Genomic DNA, 22,264 nt, shown 5'->3' with positions numbered 1-22,264 from the left:
ATACATACACACACAAACACACACAGATACACACACACATACATATATACACACACACATATAAATATACTGTATACACACACATATATACATACACACACACACACATATATATATATATATATATATATATATATATATATATATATATATATATATATATATATATATATATATATACAGTGGTTGACAAATCACCCAAAAATCTACTTGCCACACAAAAAAATCTACTCGCCACCTAGTACCAAACGTGTGCTGCTTGGGCCAATATTTACTCGCCCGGGGGTTAAATCCACTCGCCCGGGGCGAGCAAATGTATAGGTTTGTCGAACACTGTATATATATATATATATATATATATATATATATATATATATATATATATATATATATATATACACACACACACACACACAGCTTGAACAATTCACTCAATGTGATGAGTTTAAAACTGGAGGGGAGAAGTAGTCCTGAGAAGCCTGTGGCTGCTGAAGAAATGCATTGGAAGCAAATCTGTAAATTACCGCTCTGCTTTCCTGAAGTGGTACCCTGTGCAATACATTTCAGGGCGCGATTTTAGGAAGTCTGACTTTGAATGGCGATGAACAGCTCTGTTTCCAAAGTTGTTCTTCAAAAGGTCCAAGGATAGTGTAGTTTAGATAGATATTCACAGCTCTCCTTCTTTAAATCTTCAAAGCATATTGTAGCTCAATCAGTGCAGCGTCACATAGAAAAATAAGTATACATTTCACAAAAGCATACCCTGTGGCAGTACACAATAAACTGGATTAGGCCCACACGAACCTTCTAATGCGTTGACTAACTGTCTACATACACTGTTACTCTTGGGAGACCGCTAAGGGAGCAAGCAGTCGGCAAGCAGTCGGTATACAAGCACCAAGCTCTTCCTACTACACTGAATCTGTTTACAAGAAAAAATGAGTGCTGTTCTCCAATTCCCTTGTTATAGGTCTATACATATACAATAAATAAAAATAAACAGAGGGTCCCTCCTAATATCATTCTGCAACTCGCTACCCCCATCCCTCCTGGCTTCATTATCCTGGAGACATAGGAGGGCAAGACTGGAACCTCCTGTACATGGAGCAGTGTGTAGGACGTTTTGTATGTATTTTATGTCTCTATTGATATAGCGCCATTAATGTACATAGCGCTTCCCAGCAGTAATATACGTGACAATCATATAAATAACAAATAATACAAATAACACATAAAGGGGAGAAGTGCTTCAGACATAAATGTAACATTTAGGAAAAGGAGTCCCTGCTCCAAAGAGCTTACAAGCTAATTTTCTCCCCATTAGATCTTGCTGATTACTAGAGTAGATAGGGAAGTGGTGGGTGGTAATAAGAGAGGAGCATGAAGAGTTGCAGAGGGTCCCTCCTCCCCCAAACAACCAATGGACTGCAATCCCACCCGCAAACTAGTTGCAGGAATATAGGAGAAGACACTCTGTTTAGTTTATAGGTTGTTTTATTTTTTCTTAAATGGAAATAATTTAAACTGCCCGTTAGCAATCGGGGGTATTTGACGTCTGGAACTGCAGATAGGCTGCAAAGGGGGAGGCAGAATGTCTGTGGTGTACTGAGAACGTCACAGGGGCCCCTGGAGTGATAACATGGTTGTCTATCCTTTCCTACGCATTTGTAATTTCTTTCAATGTATTAGCCTGCTGGGAGAGATATTCCACAACCCTATCAGTGATGAAGTATTTCCCCATGTTCCCCTGAGCCTACCACCATCCAACATCCGTGCATGACTTCTTCCTCTATTATTCCTTTTTTCTCTAAAAAATAGTTACCGCCGACACTTAATTGATATGCTTCATATATTTGACAGTGTTTATCAGATAGCCATGTCCTTCATCTGTTCTTAATTTTTTGAATAAAGCCATGCACCATTATTTCTTCATTCCACTGGAATTCACATCCTCCTCCTGGTCTTTCTAACTTGTCTGTCGGGGTACTGTAGGAAGAAATGATACATTCTCTTTCAGCAGGGTTGCTTCCATTCTAAGTCTATGGAAAATGTGTCTTTGCTGTACTTCAAAGAAGAAACAACAGATTGGCAGTTCACACTACAGGGCCTGACTGGAAAGAGATTCTGACCAGTCCTTGCAAAATACAAGTAAAAGATACAAATTGGAAACTCAACCCCATGAGGAAACCATTGCTATACATTGCAAATAATCTATAGGTATGCTCTCTATGACCAAACCTGGTCAGATTACTCCCATTTGATTTGATGTTTTCTTAAAAACATGGTCACTTTTAAGCTCTCATATACTTTTCCTTTAAATATTAGGTTGTAGCCTTATTTTACCACTGATTCTTATCACAGCTGAATCAGTAATGCTCTACCACATAAGCAGTAACACAATAATATACCCTCGTGTGTCCTTGCATAACCAATGTAAAAAGCGCTTTTACAAAATTAGCTAAATTGGTTCAGCACTTTTCAGCAATTTAATACAGTATGTTGTAAGTCTTCTTAACGCTTAAGGTCAGCCAAAGTCTTGTAAAAGACATTCAGAATGTAGAGATGTTGAGCCAGGAAAGAACCCAGGAAAAGTTGGCTGATTTAGCCAACACCCTACATAAAACTCAAAGCACATAGAATCCATAGATCTACTACAGAGACTGTTGAGGAGAGACTTGTATAGTTATTTACCTAAGTATTATATAGTATGTTGGGTGTGAAACACTTCCTCATTTGTAAAATATTATGTGGCCAGCTAATTAAATCACCATTGGTGTTGAAACCTAGTTAAGATTTGGTGATCTTGACAGAAGACAATAAGAATTTCTGATCTAAATATTGTAATTACCGTGTATTACCAACTGACCCCCCCCCTCCTCCCCTCCTCTCCCCCCCCCTCTCCCCCATAAGACAGTATACCACCAATGCGAGGAGCCTCCTGGGCTACTTGATAAAGCTTTTACAAAGGAATTGCAGACCCACTCCATCTTACATGTACACTATATCAATTGAAGACCTGGCCAAGTGAAAATACCAATCAAAATGGTAATAAACAGATGGTAGAACTCTACAGTAGTAGGACTACTCTGGGATTGTACTGGGAATGTATCGAGATTGCAATTTCAGTACAAAGTATTTTTGTTCAGTTTACAATCAAATAATTTTTAGGAGTTCTATTAAGGTGCAATGAATGTCATATTTATTTGGTGTGGTTCTTGCTTCACCCTGTCATCCTTTGAGTAAAGTACTGTCTGGGCCTCTCCCTGTAAGTATAGGCAATTGATTATATTTGGTTATAAATAAGTTCCTCTGTTTGGTGTGGTCAGTGCTGGGTAGGGTCGTAGTGGGAATCGCATGAGGGTATCCAGTTAGTCCCTTCACCACACTACCCCAGCGTTAAACCTGAGGAATCTGCAACCCCACATATCACACTAGAGTAATTGGGTATTATTGGCATGCATACGATCAACAGGTTTGATTAAAAAACATACATTGGTTTAAATTACCAAGAATCACTTCTTTGTTTGGTTATTCAACCCAGTTGCTGTGTTTCCCATTGGAGAAATGTATGGCAACATGTATATTACTGTAACAAGCACATCCAGTATAGGCATTACTTTGACGACCTTAAAGTTTTCAGGTAAACATATGAGAATAATTAATATACACATATTCATTATGTACACATACAGGCACATGAAACTAACAACTCCTAAACAAAAGACATGATCCATTTCCTCCAATTAAAATAGTCTTTGCCCCAGGGTGGGTCTGATGGAGACATCTAAACATTTCAGACCTGTCCATTCGTTGATAGAACTTTGACTTGTTTGGGTTTATAATCTGCATTTTCATTGCAAACAGTGTCAGATTTTTGACGCCTACATTTTAACTTCTGGCGAGACCTTGTGAGCTTTCTGGTGATGAGCGTGTTAGAAAAGCTGTATAACCAGCTGTGTTTTCTAGAGACACGTGCTTTTTCTCTGAAAGGAGATTTTTTTACTCTTTAACCATTTGATGACTGGAGGTGCTTGAAATCAATGTTCCACTAGCAATGTGTTCAGAGCATCTATTCATTTAACATAAGTATACACAAACCATTGTCTACATCTAATCTTTATATTTTATAGGGCCCGTCCTTTAGGGTTGCATTACCTTATAAGTGTTTATATATATATATTAGAAAAAAGAAAAGGAAAAGCGCCCGATCCTTGTGTAAAATCCAACAACAAAGGTTTAATAACATGAATCACGACAAATGCACACTCACAATTTGTCACTGCATAAAAAGCATTGTATGGGTAAGACCATGCACCAAAATGTAGCCAAATCGCTGTCTGTTTGCTCCGTCACATCACTCCTCACTGCTGCTGGTGTCACCTGGTAGACAGTCCCTCCGGTAACCCAAAACTGCAGCCTGTGGTTCCTGGCAGACTTGATTGGTATTGTGTGCGACTCAGTGAACTCCTTCCCCTTCCTGGCGTCTGGCGTCTGAGCTTCTCCACCACCGTAGTTCAACTAAACCACGTGACCCTACGCGTTTCTTCCTACACATCCCCTGATGAAATCCGCTGTTCCAAAGTAATAGGGCCAGCGTGATTGGAGCAGGGAGAGTGACGCCGAGAGACTGTTTCTAGTGTGAGCCGAACGGAGCATTGGCAGTGAATAACACAGAGGGAAATCTCGCGAGAGCCGTACAAGATCAGATCACCTGATGCGGAAGCACTCGCCGGTGTGAGGAGGTCTGGAAGTCGGCGTTCTATATCACGAGTGTGAGAGACTCGCTAAACACTCTCTACTGCCCGTTTTTAACTCATAGAATGTGAGTTAAATACCTTTGTTTTTTATCCTTAGATGTTTTATTAAAAGGTTTTACACATATGTTTCTCCTTTTATTCCCTACCCATCCTCTTATATGAGATCCACATCAAGGTACAGTCTGCTAAAGCAGACTCAACGCGATTGCTGCAAGGAGCCTTCAGGACAAATCCTTCCTAAGATCCAGGAACCAAGAAACAGACGAACTACAGGAGCTGAGTTTGGGAGTCCCTAAGTGGATTAAAGGCCTTTATTGATCTTACTAGTGTAAGTGCATATCTCACCGATTCCTTATCTGTTTGTATTGATATACTGCCCTATGATTTTTTTCCTCCTTTTCTCTTCTCTTCCCCTGCACATGTGCGCCTAAGTCATTCTTTGCAATATATATATATATATATATACCATAATACTGAGTTAAGTTATGGTGAGTAAAAAAAGTGACAAAAACCCTCCACAGGAAAGCAAATATGCAAATACAACTGTATGCTCATCTGCATGTCTTAGGCAGGTCTGCAACCCCGCCTTTCCCCATCATCACCCAGCATACAGCACTTCCTATATATATGCATGTAGAGGTATCAGTACCGTGTTAGCCGAGCTTCAATAGCTTGTAAGATCGCCGGAAGAAGAGATCAGTGTATCTCGAAAGCTCGCACAAATAAAAGCATTTCGTTAGCCACAGAACGGTATCATCTATTTATTTTTTGATTATATATATATCATACAGAACACCTACAAGCTCAAATTGAACCCCCAAAATACCCACAACATATATATAAGCATATAAGTTTCACAGAGGAGTGCTACTGAGCATGGCAATATATATTTAAAACCAGAGACATAACATAAAACACAGACAAAGCTCAGTGCACATCCAGAAAAACTTATATACGATACAGTGCCTAAATATACATGTATAAATAACTAATAAATAAAATGGTCTTTTAGTTTAACATTTTGGCCAAATTGTTGTAAGCCCTTGAGCCAAACTTCACGGCAGACCACGTTTCAAGGGTCCCTACACTAATATAAATTCTTAATAACCTGTGCATTGCCAGGAAGAATGATTTATAATAAATCTGTCAATATAAGTTGCAAAAGTTCTAAGTCTGATTGAAGCTTTTATTAACCTGTACATTACCAGAAAAAGCACTCTGTAATAGATTTGTCACAATCACACTGCATGCAGGCAAGTTCCCCTGATAGTTCGAGATGCCATGGAGTGAGCTTTTAACCATTTAAATGTGGGAGGGAGTGAGCTTCAATTGGATAGGAGGTTGCCACCCTCCAAAACAGCCAAGACTAGCTGCACAAGAATTATAAAACATACAGAACACCTACAAGCTCAAATTGAACCCCCAAAATACCCACAACATATATATAAGCATATAAGTTTCACAGAGGAGTGCTACTGAGCATGGCAATATATATTTAAAACCAGAGACATAACATAAAACACAGACAAAGCTCAGTGCACATCCAGAAAAACTTATATACGATACAGTGCCTAAATATACATGTATAAATAACTAATAAATAAAATGGTCCCTACACTAATATAAATTCTTAATAACCTGTGCATTGCCAGGAAGAATGATTTATAATAAATCTGTCTATATATATAGATGTAGAGATATCTGTACTGTGTTAGCCAAGCTTAATAATCAAAAACAAATAGTCTATACCGTTCTGTGGCTAATAAAATGCTTTTATTTATGCGAGCTTTCAAGATATAGTGATCTCTTCTTCGGCGATGTTACAATGGATTAAGCCAAAGAAATGGTCCCTGAATGCTTGTGCTTTTAGAGTAAGTGTGTGTGTGTGTGTGTGTGTGTGTGTGTAAATATTAATTTATAAAGCGCCCACAGGGTTTACAGCACATTACAAAATGTGTATGTAGAGGGGGAGTGTATAACAATGGTGTGGGTAGGTGTTACAATGTAAGAGGGTGTTGCATTTCTCTGCATGTGTGTGGCTACTATGTGGTCCCTATTGGTATAAAGGGATAGAATTATATTGTACATTTGTATGTGTAAGAGGCAGGTGTGTGCATTCATACAGCACAGTATTTATAGACATGGGCCTTAGCACTCGTGGGAAGAGAGTTCTCCCGTGTCAGGGTAGTGATTCATGAAGCTGTGGTCTGGGGTTTAGGCCTCTGGTGAATGTCCCAAATAGTTTAATAAATTTGTATTCATGCAACTGTCTCTCTTTCGGTGTTCTGAGATTACCTTTGAGTATGACCACCTTCAGATAGTTCATTTTATGGCCAGAGTCAGAGACAGGTTCGCCAACAGGACTGTCTCTTGTTCCGCGTGTGATGCTGTGGCGATGCAGGTTCATTCTCTTGTTTAGCCCCTGCCCTGTCTCACCTATGTAGTAGCAGCCCCCTGGGCATTTCATGCACATGATGAGGTACACGAGATTGCTGAAGGAACAGGTGAACCTTCCTCTGATTTTGTGCAGGCGAGTCCCCCGGTCTGCAGTGAGCTGCAGGGGGAAAGACAGGGGGGGGTGATGGGGGAGGGACGGCGGCGCGGCCGTGACGTCACCCGGCAGGTTCGCCCTCATTGGCTGAACTGCCGGGGGGCTTGGCCTAGCGTTCCGTCGCACATGGCCAGCTCAATTTTCAGGTATCCCTGAAAAACTCGATGAGCGGCGGCGGCCCACCTCGCAGTGGGCCCGGCCCCATTGAGGGGCCTAACTCAGCAGGTACAATGTATCCTTATATCACTGAGGGAACATTATGTATCGTTTACAGCTCAAACTGCTGGGAATATTGGCAACAAATGATCACAAACAGCACAGTGTTGCAAAGATCTTTCACTGCTTGGGAGGTGAGCTAACACCTCATATAGAAATCAAAGGATGCTTTAAAATACAGGCTGTCCTCGGTTATAAAACGGAATCCGTTCTGGAAGTAGCGTTGTATAGTGAAACCGTTGTAAAGTGAGTCCCATGTTAATCGGTGGCGGTGAGCGATGGATAACGCATTCCGGCGTCGAAAACCGGCCCTCAGGGTTGCATTGTAAAGCGTTTGATATGCCATTCGTTGCAAAGTGAAACATTGGATAACGAGCACTACCTGTATTAAGAGTTAAAATAAAAAGAATTTTAAAAAAAACAGACACCCTTAGCTAATACTACAGAACTGATTTATTTAAAAAAAAAACGTACAATTTCACATGTTTTGCTGCTTTAAACAGTTTATAGATCAACTTTAGCCATATTTAATAATATTAATAATAAAAATATTGAATAGTGTTGCAATGTCACTTTAGTGAGCATCTGATTAATGACTTTTTTTAAAGGGTCAGGTCAGATCTCAGTGGAGCAGGTTATGCATGAATGACACACTCAATTTGCAGTTCAGTTTGTTTTGTCAAATATAAATGCTGTCATTGAGTTTAAACATTTATTCCTAAATCAATGTTTAATCATGTGGTGATTACAGAGAGTTGAAAACAGACATCCTACTGCCCAGTATTATGAATAAATCATTATAAAATAAAAAATAAATAATCATGCAGGGGAACTGGTCCTTTAACTTTTCTAGCACCGGTTTATATCACTGACATCTCTTGCACTGGAGGGACTGTAGCTCAGTCCCCTAGCAGCTTCCATGTACGCAGTGCTCTGCACAATCAGTATATAATGTGAAATACATGTGATGATAAATTAAAGATGTACGCACATCACACGAATAAACAAATGTCGAAAGAAAAAGAAAATTCCTGCCCCCCAAGAGCCGTCGTAAAGTAAGGTTCCTTGTAGCCGTAAAATGCCATCTGACAGTATTTTCATATTATTTTGAAGCCAAATCTTGGTGATTTTTAAATGTATTTCCATTCTTAAAGAATTTATTTGCCTGGATTATTATCCTGCAATTGTATATATGAGTTTATGTGCATTGCTACAATACTACAACATAGGATTTCCTTCTCTCAGCTTCACAGAACCCAGAAAATGGAACTCATATTGCAATGGCCTGATTCCTTGCACCTTTACACCAAAGCAAAATATAGAGATTATTTATTTTACCTGAACTTTTCAACCGTATATACTCTTACAGACCACTTCACCTCTTTAAGTCAATGTGTACTGGTTGTTAATTGTGTTAATGTTAACCATATTTTTTTTTCAAGAGTGTTTTAAAAAGTAACTGATGTAAATCCATCTTTCCAGATTGTTTTGTTCTTTGGTACAGTGTCATAATGAAAACATGGAATAAAAGATCATTTTTAAATTCAGGCAAAATAAAAAATACTATTCTGCAAATGATCAAACACTAAAATGTGAAGGTCCAATGAGTTACCAAATGCTTTTTTGGTTGTGTTGGTTGTTTGTTTGTTTGTTTGTTTGTTTGTTTGTACATAAAAGTCATCAAATAAAATGTGAAAACACTGCAATTGCGCAGTTCAAGAACAACCTATTCCTACACTTCTTATTTGCCAACTCGTGATTGCATTGCTGACAATTACCACTTTCACGCTGCAGTTTTCAGAACAGGCAGATGCTGCAAATTTGGCAAATATTTATGGGTTTGTGAGTTGATTCTTTCCACACTATTAAGAAGTCATTGAAAAAATATTCCATCCTTTAGTACCTGTATCAAACGGAGGAAATTTGTCATGCAGATTTTTTAGGCATACACTGTACTTTAATTTTAGAGATGTACAAACATGTAGGAAACTAAAAGAAAGCCACAATACGTTTTATTATGGTCTGTCAAAGAAAAGGCAGATAAAGTGATTTGTGCAGGATCACAAAGAGGTCTACATATCAACGCAGATAAAAGTGTGTTTTGACACATATGTATAAACAGTTTCTTAAATCTTATGAAGAATGTTAGACTTAAACCACTTCATATTTGGCTGACTTTGTCACAAGCAAAAGTGCATAAAACTTGACACAGAGACGCAGATTGTGATCCATCTTTTATACTGTGTGCACCATCTAACTCCTCCCCAACACCTTCTATTGGCCCTCCCCAAGTCGCAAGCTGGGGCAGGCGGAGCAAATTGGAGCAAAGTACTTTGATACATACTGTAGGTGCAGGATTAAAATGCCCAGTTTTGCTCCAAAATTGTGTTGATACATAAAACCCATAGCGGGTGATCGGATCGAAGGTGTAGAGGCATATTTGTAGCAAAAGTTCCGCAAATGGCATCATTTTCATCTCGCACCAATGTCTTTGTTCCAAGTTTTGGAGAGTGGCAATACGGAGGAATTACCCGACGCACAGATTATAAGGAGCTGTAGCAATCTTTGCAAGTCACTTTTTTTATCTTTTATTTGCATCAAAAAGATCTGTGGGGTCGGAGGTGTCCAAGTTGTCTCGCTAACAATTTGCCTCAAATGTAAGAAATGCTTTCATGCAGAAAATGGAGAAATGCGTCAACTCAAACTTCTACTTGCACTTTTTGTTACGTTGAAACATCTCCCCCATAGAGTTTATGTTTTGTCATGAATTGAGCTCCTAAGTTTGTTGAAAATAAACACCTGACCCACAAAATATCCCCCCCCAGGATAATTTAGGGGTACTTACTAGACACACACATCATAAATGATACAACCTATATGTGTGTCCAGTAACTTCTTTTTACCTTTTGTTCTATACGAGCAAAATACCTTCATACACTGATGCCAAGAAACATGACCTGACAATGTAACATCGCAATAATTTTATGGGATCTTTAGGCAAAGCTCAAAGGGGTTAAGTCAAATTTGATTGAATTGTATATTCACATGAATGCTACAATGTGAAAACATAATAGTTTTGCTCTGCATTCTACCAAATGCCCTTCAATGATTTTACACAATGTATTAATTTTGTTTATTTTTTTTTATTTTTTTTTCATGAGGCGCTTGGATGCAAATCACATCAGTTATGTGCCACCTAACTGTTTCAGTGGTTTGTATTCACTCCGTCATCTTTGGCTGGATGACAACTCTTTGACCGAAATTCCTGTGAGAGCACTTGAAAGTTTGTCTGCTTTGCAGGCCATGACCTTGGCATTGAACAAGATTCATCATATACCAGACCACGCGTTCAGGAACCTGTCAAGTCTGGTAGTTCTGTAAGTTTCCATTGTGTTTGTAATTATGTGTCCATTATTTATATGTGAATGGCATTTTTGTGGTCAGGGTCAGAACTTACCACTTGTTAAACCTCTGCACTCTTAGAGAGGAGCAGTGAGAGTGTTAGAGCTTGATTGGTGAATCATTACCAGTCATATCCTGTACACATGCGCATAATGTTTGCAAGTTATTTACCTGAGGAACGCTTTTATCAACTGTCCTTTTGAAAAAACCTTTGGATTTTATTTTACAAAACCCTAACAATTGGCATGTTAGATGAAAAAGAGATGCTTCAAATGGTGTCATGGTCTTACTTTTCCTGGGTAGATGAGCAAACAATCAAGCTTGGTGAGCAATCTAAAGCAACCTAAATCTAAAACTGAGCAAAGGGGGCAGGAGAACGTTAGAGGGAAGGGTGAAGGGGTGAAGTGGGGGTGGGGGAACCATACAGAGGCGGAGGAGGGGGGTGTTGGGTTAGGAGAGGAGGGTAGAAGAGGAGAAGGGGAAGTGGGGAAGGCGTTAGAGGGGGCCGGGGGATGAGAGGAGGAGCTGGGGGACTTCATGTTGAATTGACAGATACTATTGAAACAGGACTCAGCACAATACAGTGAAAGAGATTGCATTACTTAACAGTCTTAGCATAGCTGTGGTCAGCCGGCCAACAGACACACGGATAAACTCAAAGAGCTGAGGCAGAGATGCAGGGAGGGAAGCCACATGCTGCTTATGCCACATGGTTCGTTCCACTCACAATGCATTGTGGGGCGCAATGTTGCAGACCGTGGCAGTTTTTGACAGATCAATAAGCAGCTGATACGCTTAAATGTTTCGTACCTGGAGAAAAGCAAAACAAGCATTTTTCACAAGAGGCAAACAAGTAAAACAGTTTCTTTAAAGGTGATTAAAGCTTTCTAAAGAAAACAAAGAGCATTGATAAGTGGTTTAACAATGGTTTTGACCAGCTACATAGGACTGTCCCTTTAAACCATCCAAATCGCATCAATTTAGCAGTATATGTTACTTTTGTTTTAAAAACAACAGCTCCTGTCAACTTTCAGGAAATTGTATGCCCAGCAGGAATTTCCATTTCTGGATGGCGGAAATTGTCTACCATGTAAAATATGCCACAGGCAGACATTACAGGGTTCTTTTTTGTTTCTTCTTTCCTTTCGCATATAAATTCCCAAGGTGTGTTGTCGCGATGGGTCGCAAGAGACACATTAGGACATGTGGCTTTTTTTATCTAGACATATTTTTCCCAAATGCCTAAATTTCCTAGCTGTGTTTTTTAACACCAGAATGTAATACTTTGTATTTGGACACCCTAATAATAGAGCTACAATTTTAAAAACAGACACAACCAATTTTCTGTCTTTAGTATTGTAAAAATGCCATATGGATCCTGTCTATTCAATAGTCATAGTATTTGTTTGTCTTGTTTTGACCCCTAGTTCATTCTTAGGTCTAAATATATGTCAGTGAGAAATAACTTTAGCAAATTAAATTGGAATAATTGATTTCCTCTGGCATGAATTATTGGTAAATCCTAGTAATATCTATAATTTCACATTTCAGAGTCTTGCATATACATGTAGAATAGATATTCTGAACGGGTATTACAAATACAAATACTTTGATAGAGCAACATAAATTGGACAATACATATCCTATTACTGCAATTGTGTTCAATTCTTTGTACCACCTTCAGTGGTGGAAGGTCCTACAGTGTATGTGATGTCCCTACCGCACTGAAGAGGTTAAGCAACTGGGTACAAAATATCTAGCGTATCTTTCTGCTTTTGTTCCTTGCCCCCAAAACAGCTGCCAATCTTTTTGAGGGAACACGCTGAAAGGCTGGGGAGCATGCTCTCCAATAAATTCTTTGGCAATGCTTGACTTGTATACAATATGTGCATGCTTGAAAACACGTTTCTTTGGAAGCGTTCATTGAGGAAGTTTGCATAGGTTCACTGTGCGCAGCATGCTTTCCTGACTGTGCTTTTAATGTTCCCCTGCAGCCATCTCCATAACAATAGAATCTACTCCCTGGGAAAGAAATGCTTTGACGGGCTCCACAGTCTGGAGACTTTGTGAGTTGACCTCTTATTTGTTTCGGCCTTTTCAGTGTTTTCATTGATATTCTTGAAAGAATAAAAATAGCTCAAAAGCCAAACATGCTCTTTGGCTTGCCTAATTGCCAAGTGTTTGGTACGATTGTTCATATGATGACTGTATAAAACAAATCCTGTACCGATTAACAATACTCCTGAGTTATGCCTTCTGTATCTCTTTGAACCATTACTCATGCTAAAGTAGACCAATTAGAAGCTCAACAAAAAATCCTGCTTACAAGTATCTACATCTCCACCTAATTGACTCTTCTGCTGTGTTAAATGAAAATAATCTGTTAGGTTTATGCCGTTTTACCTACGAACCCCAATTGGAAAGCCAATATGCATATTTTTGCAACGTTGCCTGACTATTGCTAAATCCGTTGGTTTATGCATCATAACTTTAATGCAGAAATTCCACTAATCAACATATACATACGATATCATCAAGGAACAACTCCTCTGGCATTTGCAACTCTTGTTTTATTATTTATTGTCTTATGTTTAGCAGGTTTTCAAGTTAAAGTGGCAATCCAAGCTGCACTTAAAAAAAAATCTCTTTTTTTTGTTTTAATATAGCCAGCCTTTGATTACCTTTATTGAAAACGAATTACCTAAACTGGTGATCAATTAGTTCTCCCGTGATCAATCAGCAAAGAACCTGCTTCCTAGGGCTCACTAAATGGCCGCCTTTCAGTTTCAATCAATCCTTCAGTCAATGTGACTTAGAAGCTACAATGTATACTTAATACTAAGATAACCTTATTTAAAACTGGTTGAAGGATGATAACAGAGAGTTGTCATAAATGGAACTTTTTCAGTTTAGGCTAAAGTTGTGAGTGGAGTACATCAAGGATTGGTACTGGGACCCCTGTTTTTTAACTTGTTTATTAATGACCTTGACATTGGCATTGAGAGCAAATTCTCTATCTTTGCTGATGACACTAAATTGTGTAACGTAGTAGAATCAGAGCAGGATGTAATTCTCACCAGAAGGACTTGGAGAAACTACAAACTTGGGCAGGTAAATAGCAGATGAGGTTTATTAGGAAAATCCTTGATGGAGAAGGATGTAGGAGTGCTTGTAGACAGCAGGCTTAGGAATAGTGCCCAAAGTTATGCAGAAGCTGCAAAGGCAAACATGATTTTATCTTGCATTAAACGGGCAATGGATGGAAGTGAAGTAAACATAATGATGCCCCTTTATAAAGCATTAGTAAGACGACACCTTGAATATGGAGTACAATTTTGGGCACCACTCCATAGAAGAAAAAACATTATGGAACTAGAGAGAGTGCAGAGAAGAACCACCAAATTAATAAAGGGGATGGACAATCTATTTTATGAGGAGAGGCTTGCTAAATTAAATTTGTTTACATTAGAGAACAGGCGTCTAAAAGTAGATATGATAACTATACACATATTTATTCAGGGACAATACAAGAAGCTTTCAAAATAGCTATTCATCCCAAGGGCAGTACAAACGACTCGGGTCATCCCTTAAAGTTGAAGGAAACAAGATTTCACCAGCAACAAGGGAAAGGGTTCTTTACAGTAAGAGGAGTTAAAATGTGGAATTCATTACCCATGGAGACTGTGATGGCAGATACAATAGATATCTTCAAAAAAAGGTTGGACATATTTTTAGAAAGGAAAGGTATACAGGGACATACAAAATAAGTCAACATGGGAAGGATATTGATCCAGGGAGTAATCTGAGTGCCAATATTTGGTGTCAGGAAGGAATTTATTTCCCCTTATGAGATACCATTAGATGATATTTCACTGGGGGGGGGGTTATTTGTCTTCCTATGGATTGATATACTGTAAATACAAATATAGGATAAAGTATCTGTCATCTAAATTTAGCATAGGTTGAACTGGATGGACGTATGTCACTCATCTACTATGTAACTATTGTTACAGATTGCCGCTCAAACGGCTGGGAATATTGATAATAAATTATCACAAACAGGAGAGTGTTACAAATATCTTGCACTGCAGGGGAAGTGTGTTAAAGCCTGCTATAGCAATCAAATGATGCTCAGTATATTACAACTCATTAAAAATTGCATTAAGAGTTGAATAATAATTTTTAAAAATGCAGTAAGTATTATCTAATAGTACAGAACTGATTTTTTTTTTTAACACGCATGTAGGATATTGCTTGGATTGCATCTGAGCAGCCAAAAACAAGAGCTAAAAAATATGTTTGACGCTGCTGGAACAGATTGAGACATTTAAAGTTACAACATACTGTAGGCCTGCATGTCCATATATGATCTCCTATACAGGCTTTCAACGGGACCTTCCATCCTTACTTAGTTAGAGACTGTGGAAAGGTGAGAGTTTTGGAACATGTGATCCTTAGGGGCCTATTCTATAAACTTTGATAACAAACTCATCGAGGATTTTGAGCAGTTCCCAAACGATTTGGCAAGTTTGCTATTCAGAAAGTTCGGGAAGGGAATTTTCCCAAACGGTAGCGCTCCTGCTCAAACATACCGAGCTGGAGATGAAAAACAGCTCCAGATCGCCATTTTGACCAAATCACCCTATTCTAGTAGCCCCGATAATCTCATTGGAGCTCTGAACTAGCGAGCTTATCACAGATCACATCTCGCCACCACAAGGGTGGCGGGATGGGATTTGCGAGTAGGATTTAGAGAAATTATTATTATTTTTTATTGCATTGGATTGAAGCCGGGAGTCTCCGGAGCTGATATGCATTAATACCAGACAGTCAGGTCACGTGAGCAGTTCACACAATGAGGGCGAACCAGCTCCGTAACGCCCCTAGGCATGCCCCCTACGCCGCATCTACCATGGACGGAAACCGCACCCGCTTCAGGCAGGTGACGTCACAGCCTCCGGACACCTCCGTGCGGGCGCAGGCTGTATGGTCTTAGCCTAAGGATCAATCCATTTCCTTAGCAGTCACTGCTGTTTTAAAGCAGGTAAATTAGAAGTGGATTTTATTTCATGTCTCTTGAAATAATTGTTTTGTCTTTCTCTAACAAGTGGCACCAGTAAGCTTAAAAAGGCTTAAACAAAGTACATATTTTAGTTTTTTGGCAGCACATCCTTACTAGACCGCTTTTCCTTTTTAGAAGGATTATGCACATAGGAAAAGCTCTGACAGGGGTTTTCTAGGCCTGTGACAGATTCTGAAAAGTGATTTCTTTTTAACCACTTTTATAATAACATGGCTGTTACATCCCGAGATGAACCGTAGTCTCCTCCCTGGTATGAAATATAGAGAAGCCATCCAGATAAATGATGATTGCAGGCTATAGGGATAGGCTTGCCTTTAATTTAGGTGCCGAGAATACTCTGCCCATTGTACTACCCAAAGATCACGTGTGGCAGAGATATAAGAACTCAAACGTATTTATATACACCTTATGTTGATCTTTATGCATATGCAAATTACTTTGTATGTATGCAGCTATTTAAAAAAAAACATTATTGCCCCCTCTCCTCCACTCAATGGGCCTTTTGTAATGAGTTTGAAGCTTACATTCAAAATCCTAAGTGTGTTTTTTTAATACTTCATGCTTATTATTAGTATATCAGAGTTGATCCCAAGAGGATCATAAAGGCTCCCTCACAAAAGAGCACTCAATGTTGGAGTACAGTGAGTTGACTAACAATGATCTAACAGGTAAGTACTGTCGATAGGTCAAAATCAGCCTGTCATGACCGGAAAAGCCAGGGAGAAAAATAATAAAGTTTTATTCAAATATATAGATTAAAAACACATAAATCACATTCAAGCATTAAAATAACCCCATAATGAAGTGGCAAGATAAGCAATATAATAATAAGTAAGGATCCTGATGATTTATCAAGTTAATTGCTTTCAGTGGGCGTCTATTGTCCAAATTCAAATATTTCAGATAATCAGGTAAGTATCACTCACAACCTAAATAGATACAATTAAGGCAAGAGAGTATCAAATATGTGAGTATCAAATTCCTGTTACCAACAGGTTTAATATATCCAGCTCTGTAGTGATGGAGATATATCACATAACATAGTATAACTAAGCTAGTAATTCAGGATATGTCTGTGTTCCCACCGTGGAAAAGGTATGCTATTTCTAGGCTCCGCTGTATTGCATATACAAGAGAAAAACATAGTATGTTCTATTCACTCAGTATATCTTATTATCGCGCAATAGGTATAATGTAACCACCAAGGTAAGGCATGCCCTAGTATATCTTAGTGTTGTGCAATAGATAAAATGTAGCCACCACAGTAGGGCATATAACCACAGCGGGTAAACACAGTAGGCTCCGTCGATAATACAAGCCTGGCTGGAAAGTTATCTCTCTGCTGTCTCTGTGATCAGACGCTGCCACTTCTGATGACGTCACCTATGACAGGCTGATTTTGACTTATCGACAGTACTTACCTGTTATACCATTGTTAGTCTACTCACTGTACTCCAACATTGAGTGCTCTTTTGTGAGGGAGCCTTTATGATCCTCTTGGGATCAACTCTGATATACTAGTTATTTTTCCCTCTGAGCACCTGTTGTTTTCACATGATCATATATACATATATGGATGAGCGTTTTTTCTCCCTTTATAGATACTTATTATTAGATAATGCTTATTGCATTTTTTTAATTTATCCCCCCTTCCCCCACTCGTTTTGCCCTTTTTAATGAGTTTTGATGTATTACGCATCCTTAGGTTGTTATAGCGACCATTTACAAAGCACAGCACTTCCTCTTGAAATGGACGGCCATATTGTGAACCCTGGGAAGCAGGATCTTTGCCGATCGATCACGGGAGAACGGATAATTACCTTTTCCTTAAAGCTAAGCAGCTGCTGCATCTATTAAAAAACCCCAAAAATATCTAAAAAGGCAAACTGTTTTGCCACTTGATGTGGAAGGGCAGTATTACAGAGCAGATACAAGTTTGATAACCTAAATCGGTAACAATGCTCAGGCTGGCTTTGAAAAGTCCTGGCAAGTGTGTATTTTCAGAATGATATTTTCTTAGCTAGTAACAGGCTATACAAATTGTAATCAAACAAATTGAAAGTGTATTATTTATAGGTAGCTCACTGATTGAGCCACCTCTACTCAAGCAGGAATATCCCCAATATCCGGCCTGTTGGTTACCCTTGAGGACGAGTTGCTCCCCCCGCCCCCTGCTATACTGGGATAAGGAATTTCTAGATGTCTTTTGCTCATGCTGTTGTTCTTCCTTTTAGAGATTTGAACTACAACAACCTAGAAGAGTTCCCCGCGGCCATCAAAACTCTGAGGAATCTTAAAGAGCTGTAAGTGTAATGCACTTAACGTAGAACATTGCAGGTCAATGGCACTAAACTGTAAGACAACATACAAAAACCTTTTTAAAGACAGTAAGGTTGCAAACCAGCTGAGGCGTCCATAGGACATCATTCTCAAATACTTAAAGCAGCAGCCAGTGTTTCAAAGCATTACTTCCAATTAGATATTACATGTATGTATGTATATATTGATATAGCGCCATTAATGTACATAGCGCTTCACAGTAGTAATACACGTGACAATCATATAAATAACAAATAATACAAATAACAGAACATGGGAATACGTGCTTCAAACATAAAAATTAACATTTAGGAAGAGGAGTCCCTGCTCCGAAGAGCTTACATTCTCCAGTAACACCACAATAGTGCATGCAATACTTAATATAACAGATTATGATAGTTCTTTGGACTATGTAAGGCTTCTTCTACTTAAAGAACTGAGTTAAAAAAAAGTTATTTATTCTAAATGCTGACCCCCCAATTTCTCGGTAACATAAGAATTGAAAGTGGTGGAGTGTGGGAAGAGAGAGTGGGGGGGGGAGAGAGAGTGCGGGGGGGAGAGAGAGTAGGGGGGAGGGAGAAAGAGGGGGGGAGGGAGAGAGAGTAGTGGGGAGAGAGAAAGTTGGGGGGTGAGTTTCTATATCTCCACAAAAACACATCTATACAACAGGAGCGACACCTGTGTACAAAAGTAGCATACCTGGGATATATGCTGATTTGGATATGCAAAGGTTATTTTAATGACTCCTATTAGCATATATCCCATGTATCTCAGGTGGGATACTTCTTGAGCACAGTTGTCTCTCCACATGTTGTTTAATAAAACTGAATGTCCGTGCATTTTATTTTATTTATAATTTAAGTTAGGTGAATGAAATTTTTGGGGACGAATCCCGCCCAACTCTAGCAGTTAATATATAACAGTATGTGAGGTGCTTGAATAGAAGTCAGCGACAGCTTAATCCACTGCCTCAGTGTAGAATGTCCTTGTACTAACTCCCTCACATCTTCATATCTATAGATATTATGCTGTGTAAAATGACGTAACATGTTTTATTTTAGGGGATTTCATAGTAACAACATCAAGACTATTCCTGAACAAGCATTCATTGGCAACCCTTCCCTTATTACAATGTAAGTTAAATACACACATTTCTTCTCAAATCCTTATTTATCATTTACTGAGAAATAGGGGCCCTCTTACTGTACTGAGCCTTTCCAGTGTACTCCTTTAGGTTTCTACACGTGCAAGGTTAAACGTAATTTCCTAATAACAAAGCATTTCTGAAATAAATATCAATTTATGAATGTATGAAACTGTTTTACATACTCAATGCCGCAGCTCTGCTCCAAAGAGTAGCAGTGCGTCTAAACCAGGGCTGGGCGGCTCTAGTCCTCAAGGGCCACCAACAGGTCAGGTTTTCAGGTTGTCCTGCTTCAGCACAGGTGGCTCTTCGACAGAGCCACTGATTGGGCCACCTGTGCTGAAGCAGGGATATCCTGAAAGCTGACCTGTTGGTGGCCCCTGAGGACTGGAGATGCCCACCTATGGTCTAAATACACTTCCCTCTACGTTGATATCTAGAAAATTCATCTAGAAATGAAAGAGTAGGCACATAGGCAACCCACTTTGACAATTGACAATCCTGTATTGGAATATATGTGCGAACCTGACTGATAAATATTGACCTCAAACTCTGGATTAAGGTGTTACAACTCTACGTGGAATCATTCTAACATTCATAGTCTCCACATTGATGGGGTGTAAGAAAGAATCTGATTAGTGAAAAACAAAAATAGGAAATAAAAATGACATATCCCAGCGAGACATAATCACATTAGATACAGGCCTTGGATTATACGTGAATAAAACGGAGACCATTGTTACGGAAAAGTTAAGAGCCATTTAAATAAAAAACAAAATTCGCCTCAGTGTGGCTGTATAATCCCATAACCAAAACCACATTCCACACTGGAATGATTAGACAATTGAGCAAGACATAAAGCAGTCCTCAACGCTGCTAAATCAAAGGAGACAATTGTAATTCAGATGCTGAACAGCACACAATGTTGAAAAGCATAACCCCAAGGGTCAGAACACCCAAAACTGAAGTGAAAACGCGTTAACCCCTTCCATACTCGGCATGCTTGCGACTCTTGGAGAGAGAGAGTAAGAGTATAAACCAGTACATTGCTTTCGCAGAAACCATTTGGTTTGGTTATTTGGTTCCTCCCAAACACCCCCCCCCCCCAAATGTAATTTATTATGTTGCTGAGAAAATATGTTTCACCACACATCATTACTAAGTCTGCCATGGTGACTTTCTGGGGTGCCCCCCCCCCCCCAATGTACTGTGTGACTGCTTAATTACCAACAGAAATGTTCTCCCCCACGTGTGGTTCTCAAGTGATGTTTGTGGGGGGTCTGCAATAATATTAGTGTGTGCGAGGAGGACGGGAGGGTTTCTGTGTCCTCATTAGCTTACACATCACTCCTCTTCTTTGTTCATGTTTTATTTTTACTTGTGCAGATTTCATCTTTTCTTTAGTGATGCAAAGCATTTCCCATTCTGTAGTTAGACACTACAGATATTGGGCCATTTTTACTAAGCAGTCTTCTGCCATAATACACCTCCCGGTGCTGAAAGACACCTTGTAGGCCATTCAAATCAATGAGCTGTAAGGGGTCGTCCATCGCCGGAAGACTGCTTAGTAAACATGGGCCAGAATGTTCCTTAAAAGAAAACGTTGGAGATGTTAAATGGCCACTATCATTCACATATATTAAACAAATATAGGTTGTCACAGTGTGAAAACGAAACGGCATTTTAGTAAAGGAAAGAAACAAAAAAGAAATGGCTTATCACAGCGTACAGTATCAGGATTGTGAGTGTCCAGTTATGCTGAATTTGGCTTTATATTGTAATATGTTTATTTTGCACTAAGATCTTTCATTGGAAGCCCCGAAAACCCATTTCAGTTACATTAAGAAATAGGGTTATTGGGATCAAATATGTAAGCAAGCTACTTTAATCACCATATTTCCTGCTGAAGGTGACATGAGTGATAGGAAATAGTTAATCGAGCCTCCCATATCTTGACATGCCTTAGATCTTTATGCAGAATGGGTCTGCAACCTCCCACATTGGCTGCAATGCATTTGGTGAATTCCATCACCTGAGAGTTATCAAACAGCAGCATTCCTGTCATGCTGCAGCTGTCATTTCTCTCTGCACCCTGTCGTAATAGTACATTCCCCACTTTAGATTTTTTTGCACGTGTTGTTATGTTAAATAGTTTTAGTATTACATAACAACGAAAAATGGAAACACGGATATATTCATGTAACATGTCCAAGAAAGAAAGCACATTGAAACTTTTTGAGGCGGTTTAGAGTACGTTGTCGCCTTCTAGGATTTCTGGAAAAAGTTGTCATGTGGACATGATTGCTATAATGGCGCCTTGGGTCTAATATATATATGTGATCGAGTCAGAAATAGCGTAGAGCCAGCATACACCGTCTAAGCAGAAGTAATTATATTGAAATTAAATCACTGTTTTTGCCTCCGGGGGACATTAATCAGAGATCAGAAACACTGACAATGGTGACTTCAGTATACCTACTCGTTATTAACAGTGGTTTATAGCACTGGTTTCCAACCTTTTTTATATTGTGAAATTCTGTGGAACCCTAACGCCCCCTTCCCTCCCCCCCACCCCGTTTTTACTCATACAACCCCTTTCCCCCATGTTTTTACTCACACACAACCCCACCTTACCCCCTGTTTTTACACATACACAACTCCCCTTCCCCCAAGGTTTTTAGTCACAACACCCTCCCTCCCCCTGTTTTTACACCCAACCTCCTCTTGTCAGTGCCCAGCCAGTGATGCAGGAGGGCCCATCAAGGCAGTCGATACAGAGAGTTGGGTACGAC

The 22,264-nt window shown here is 39.3% G+C and overlaps 1 protein-coding gene across 1 annotated transcript in view; it reads left to right on the top strand.

The window, feature by feature from the left end:
* LGR5 (leucine rich repeat containing G protein-coupled receptor 5) overlaps nucleotides 1–22,264 on the top strand; it is a 211,320-nt gene that overhangs the window by 142,084 nt on the left and 46,972 nt on the right. The window contains exons 5-8 of the mRNA XM_075600238.1: nucleotides 10,686–10,901; nucleotides 12,921–12,992; nucleotides 18,244–18,312; nucleotides 19,390–19,461. Coding sequence (XP_075456353.1) covers nucleotides 10,686–10,901; nucleotides 12,921–12,992; nucleotides 18,244–18,312; nucleotides 19,390–19,461 — 429 coding nt within the window. The remainder of the gene's footprint in view (nucleotides 1–10,685; nucleotides 10,902–12,920; nucleotides 12,993–18,243; nucleotides 18,313–19,389; nucleotides 19,462–22,264) is intronic.

This window comes from Ascaphus truei, chromosome 5 (assembly GCF_040206685.1).
Source record: "Ascaphus truei isolate aAscTru1 chromosome 5, aAscTru1.hap1, whole genome shotgun sequence".
NCBI classification, from domain to species: domain Eukaryota; kingdom Metazoa; phylum Chordata; class Amphibia; order Anura; family Ascaphidae; genus Ascaphus; species Ascaphus truei.
The sequence above is the reverse complement of the archived record's forward strand: the minus strand, read 5'-3'. Positions and strand labels throughout refer to the sequence as shown.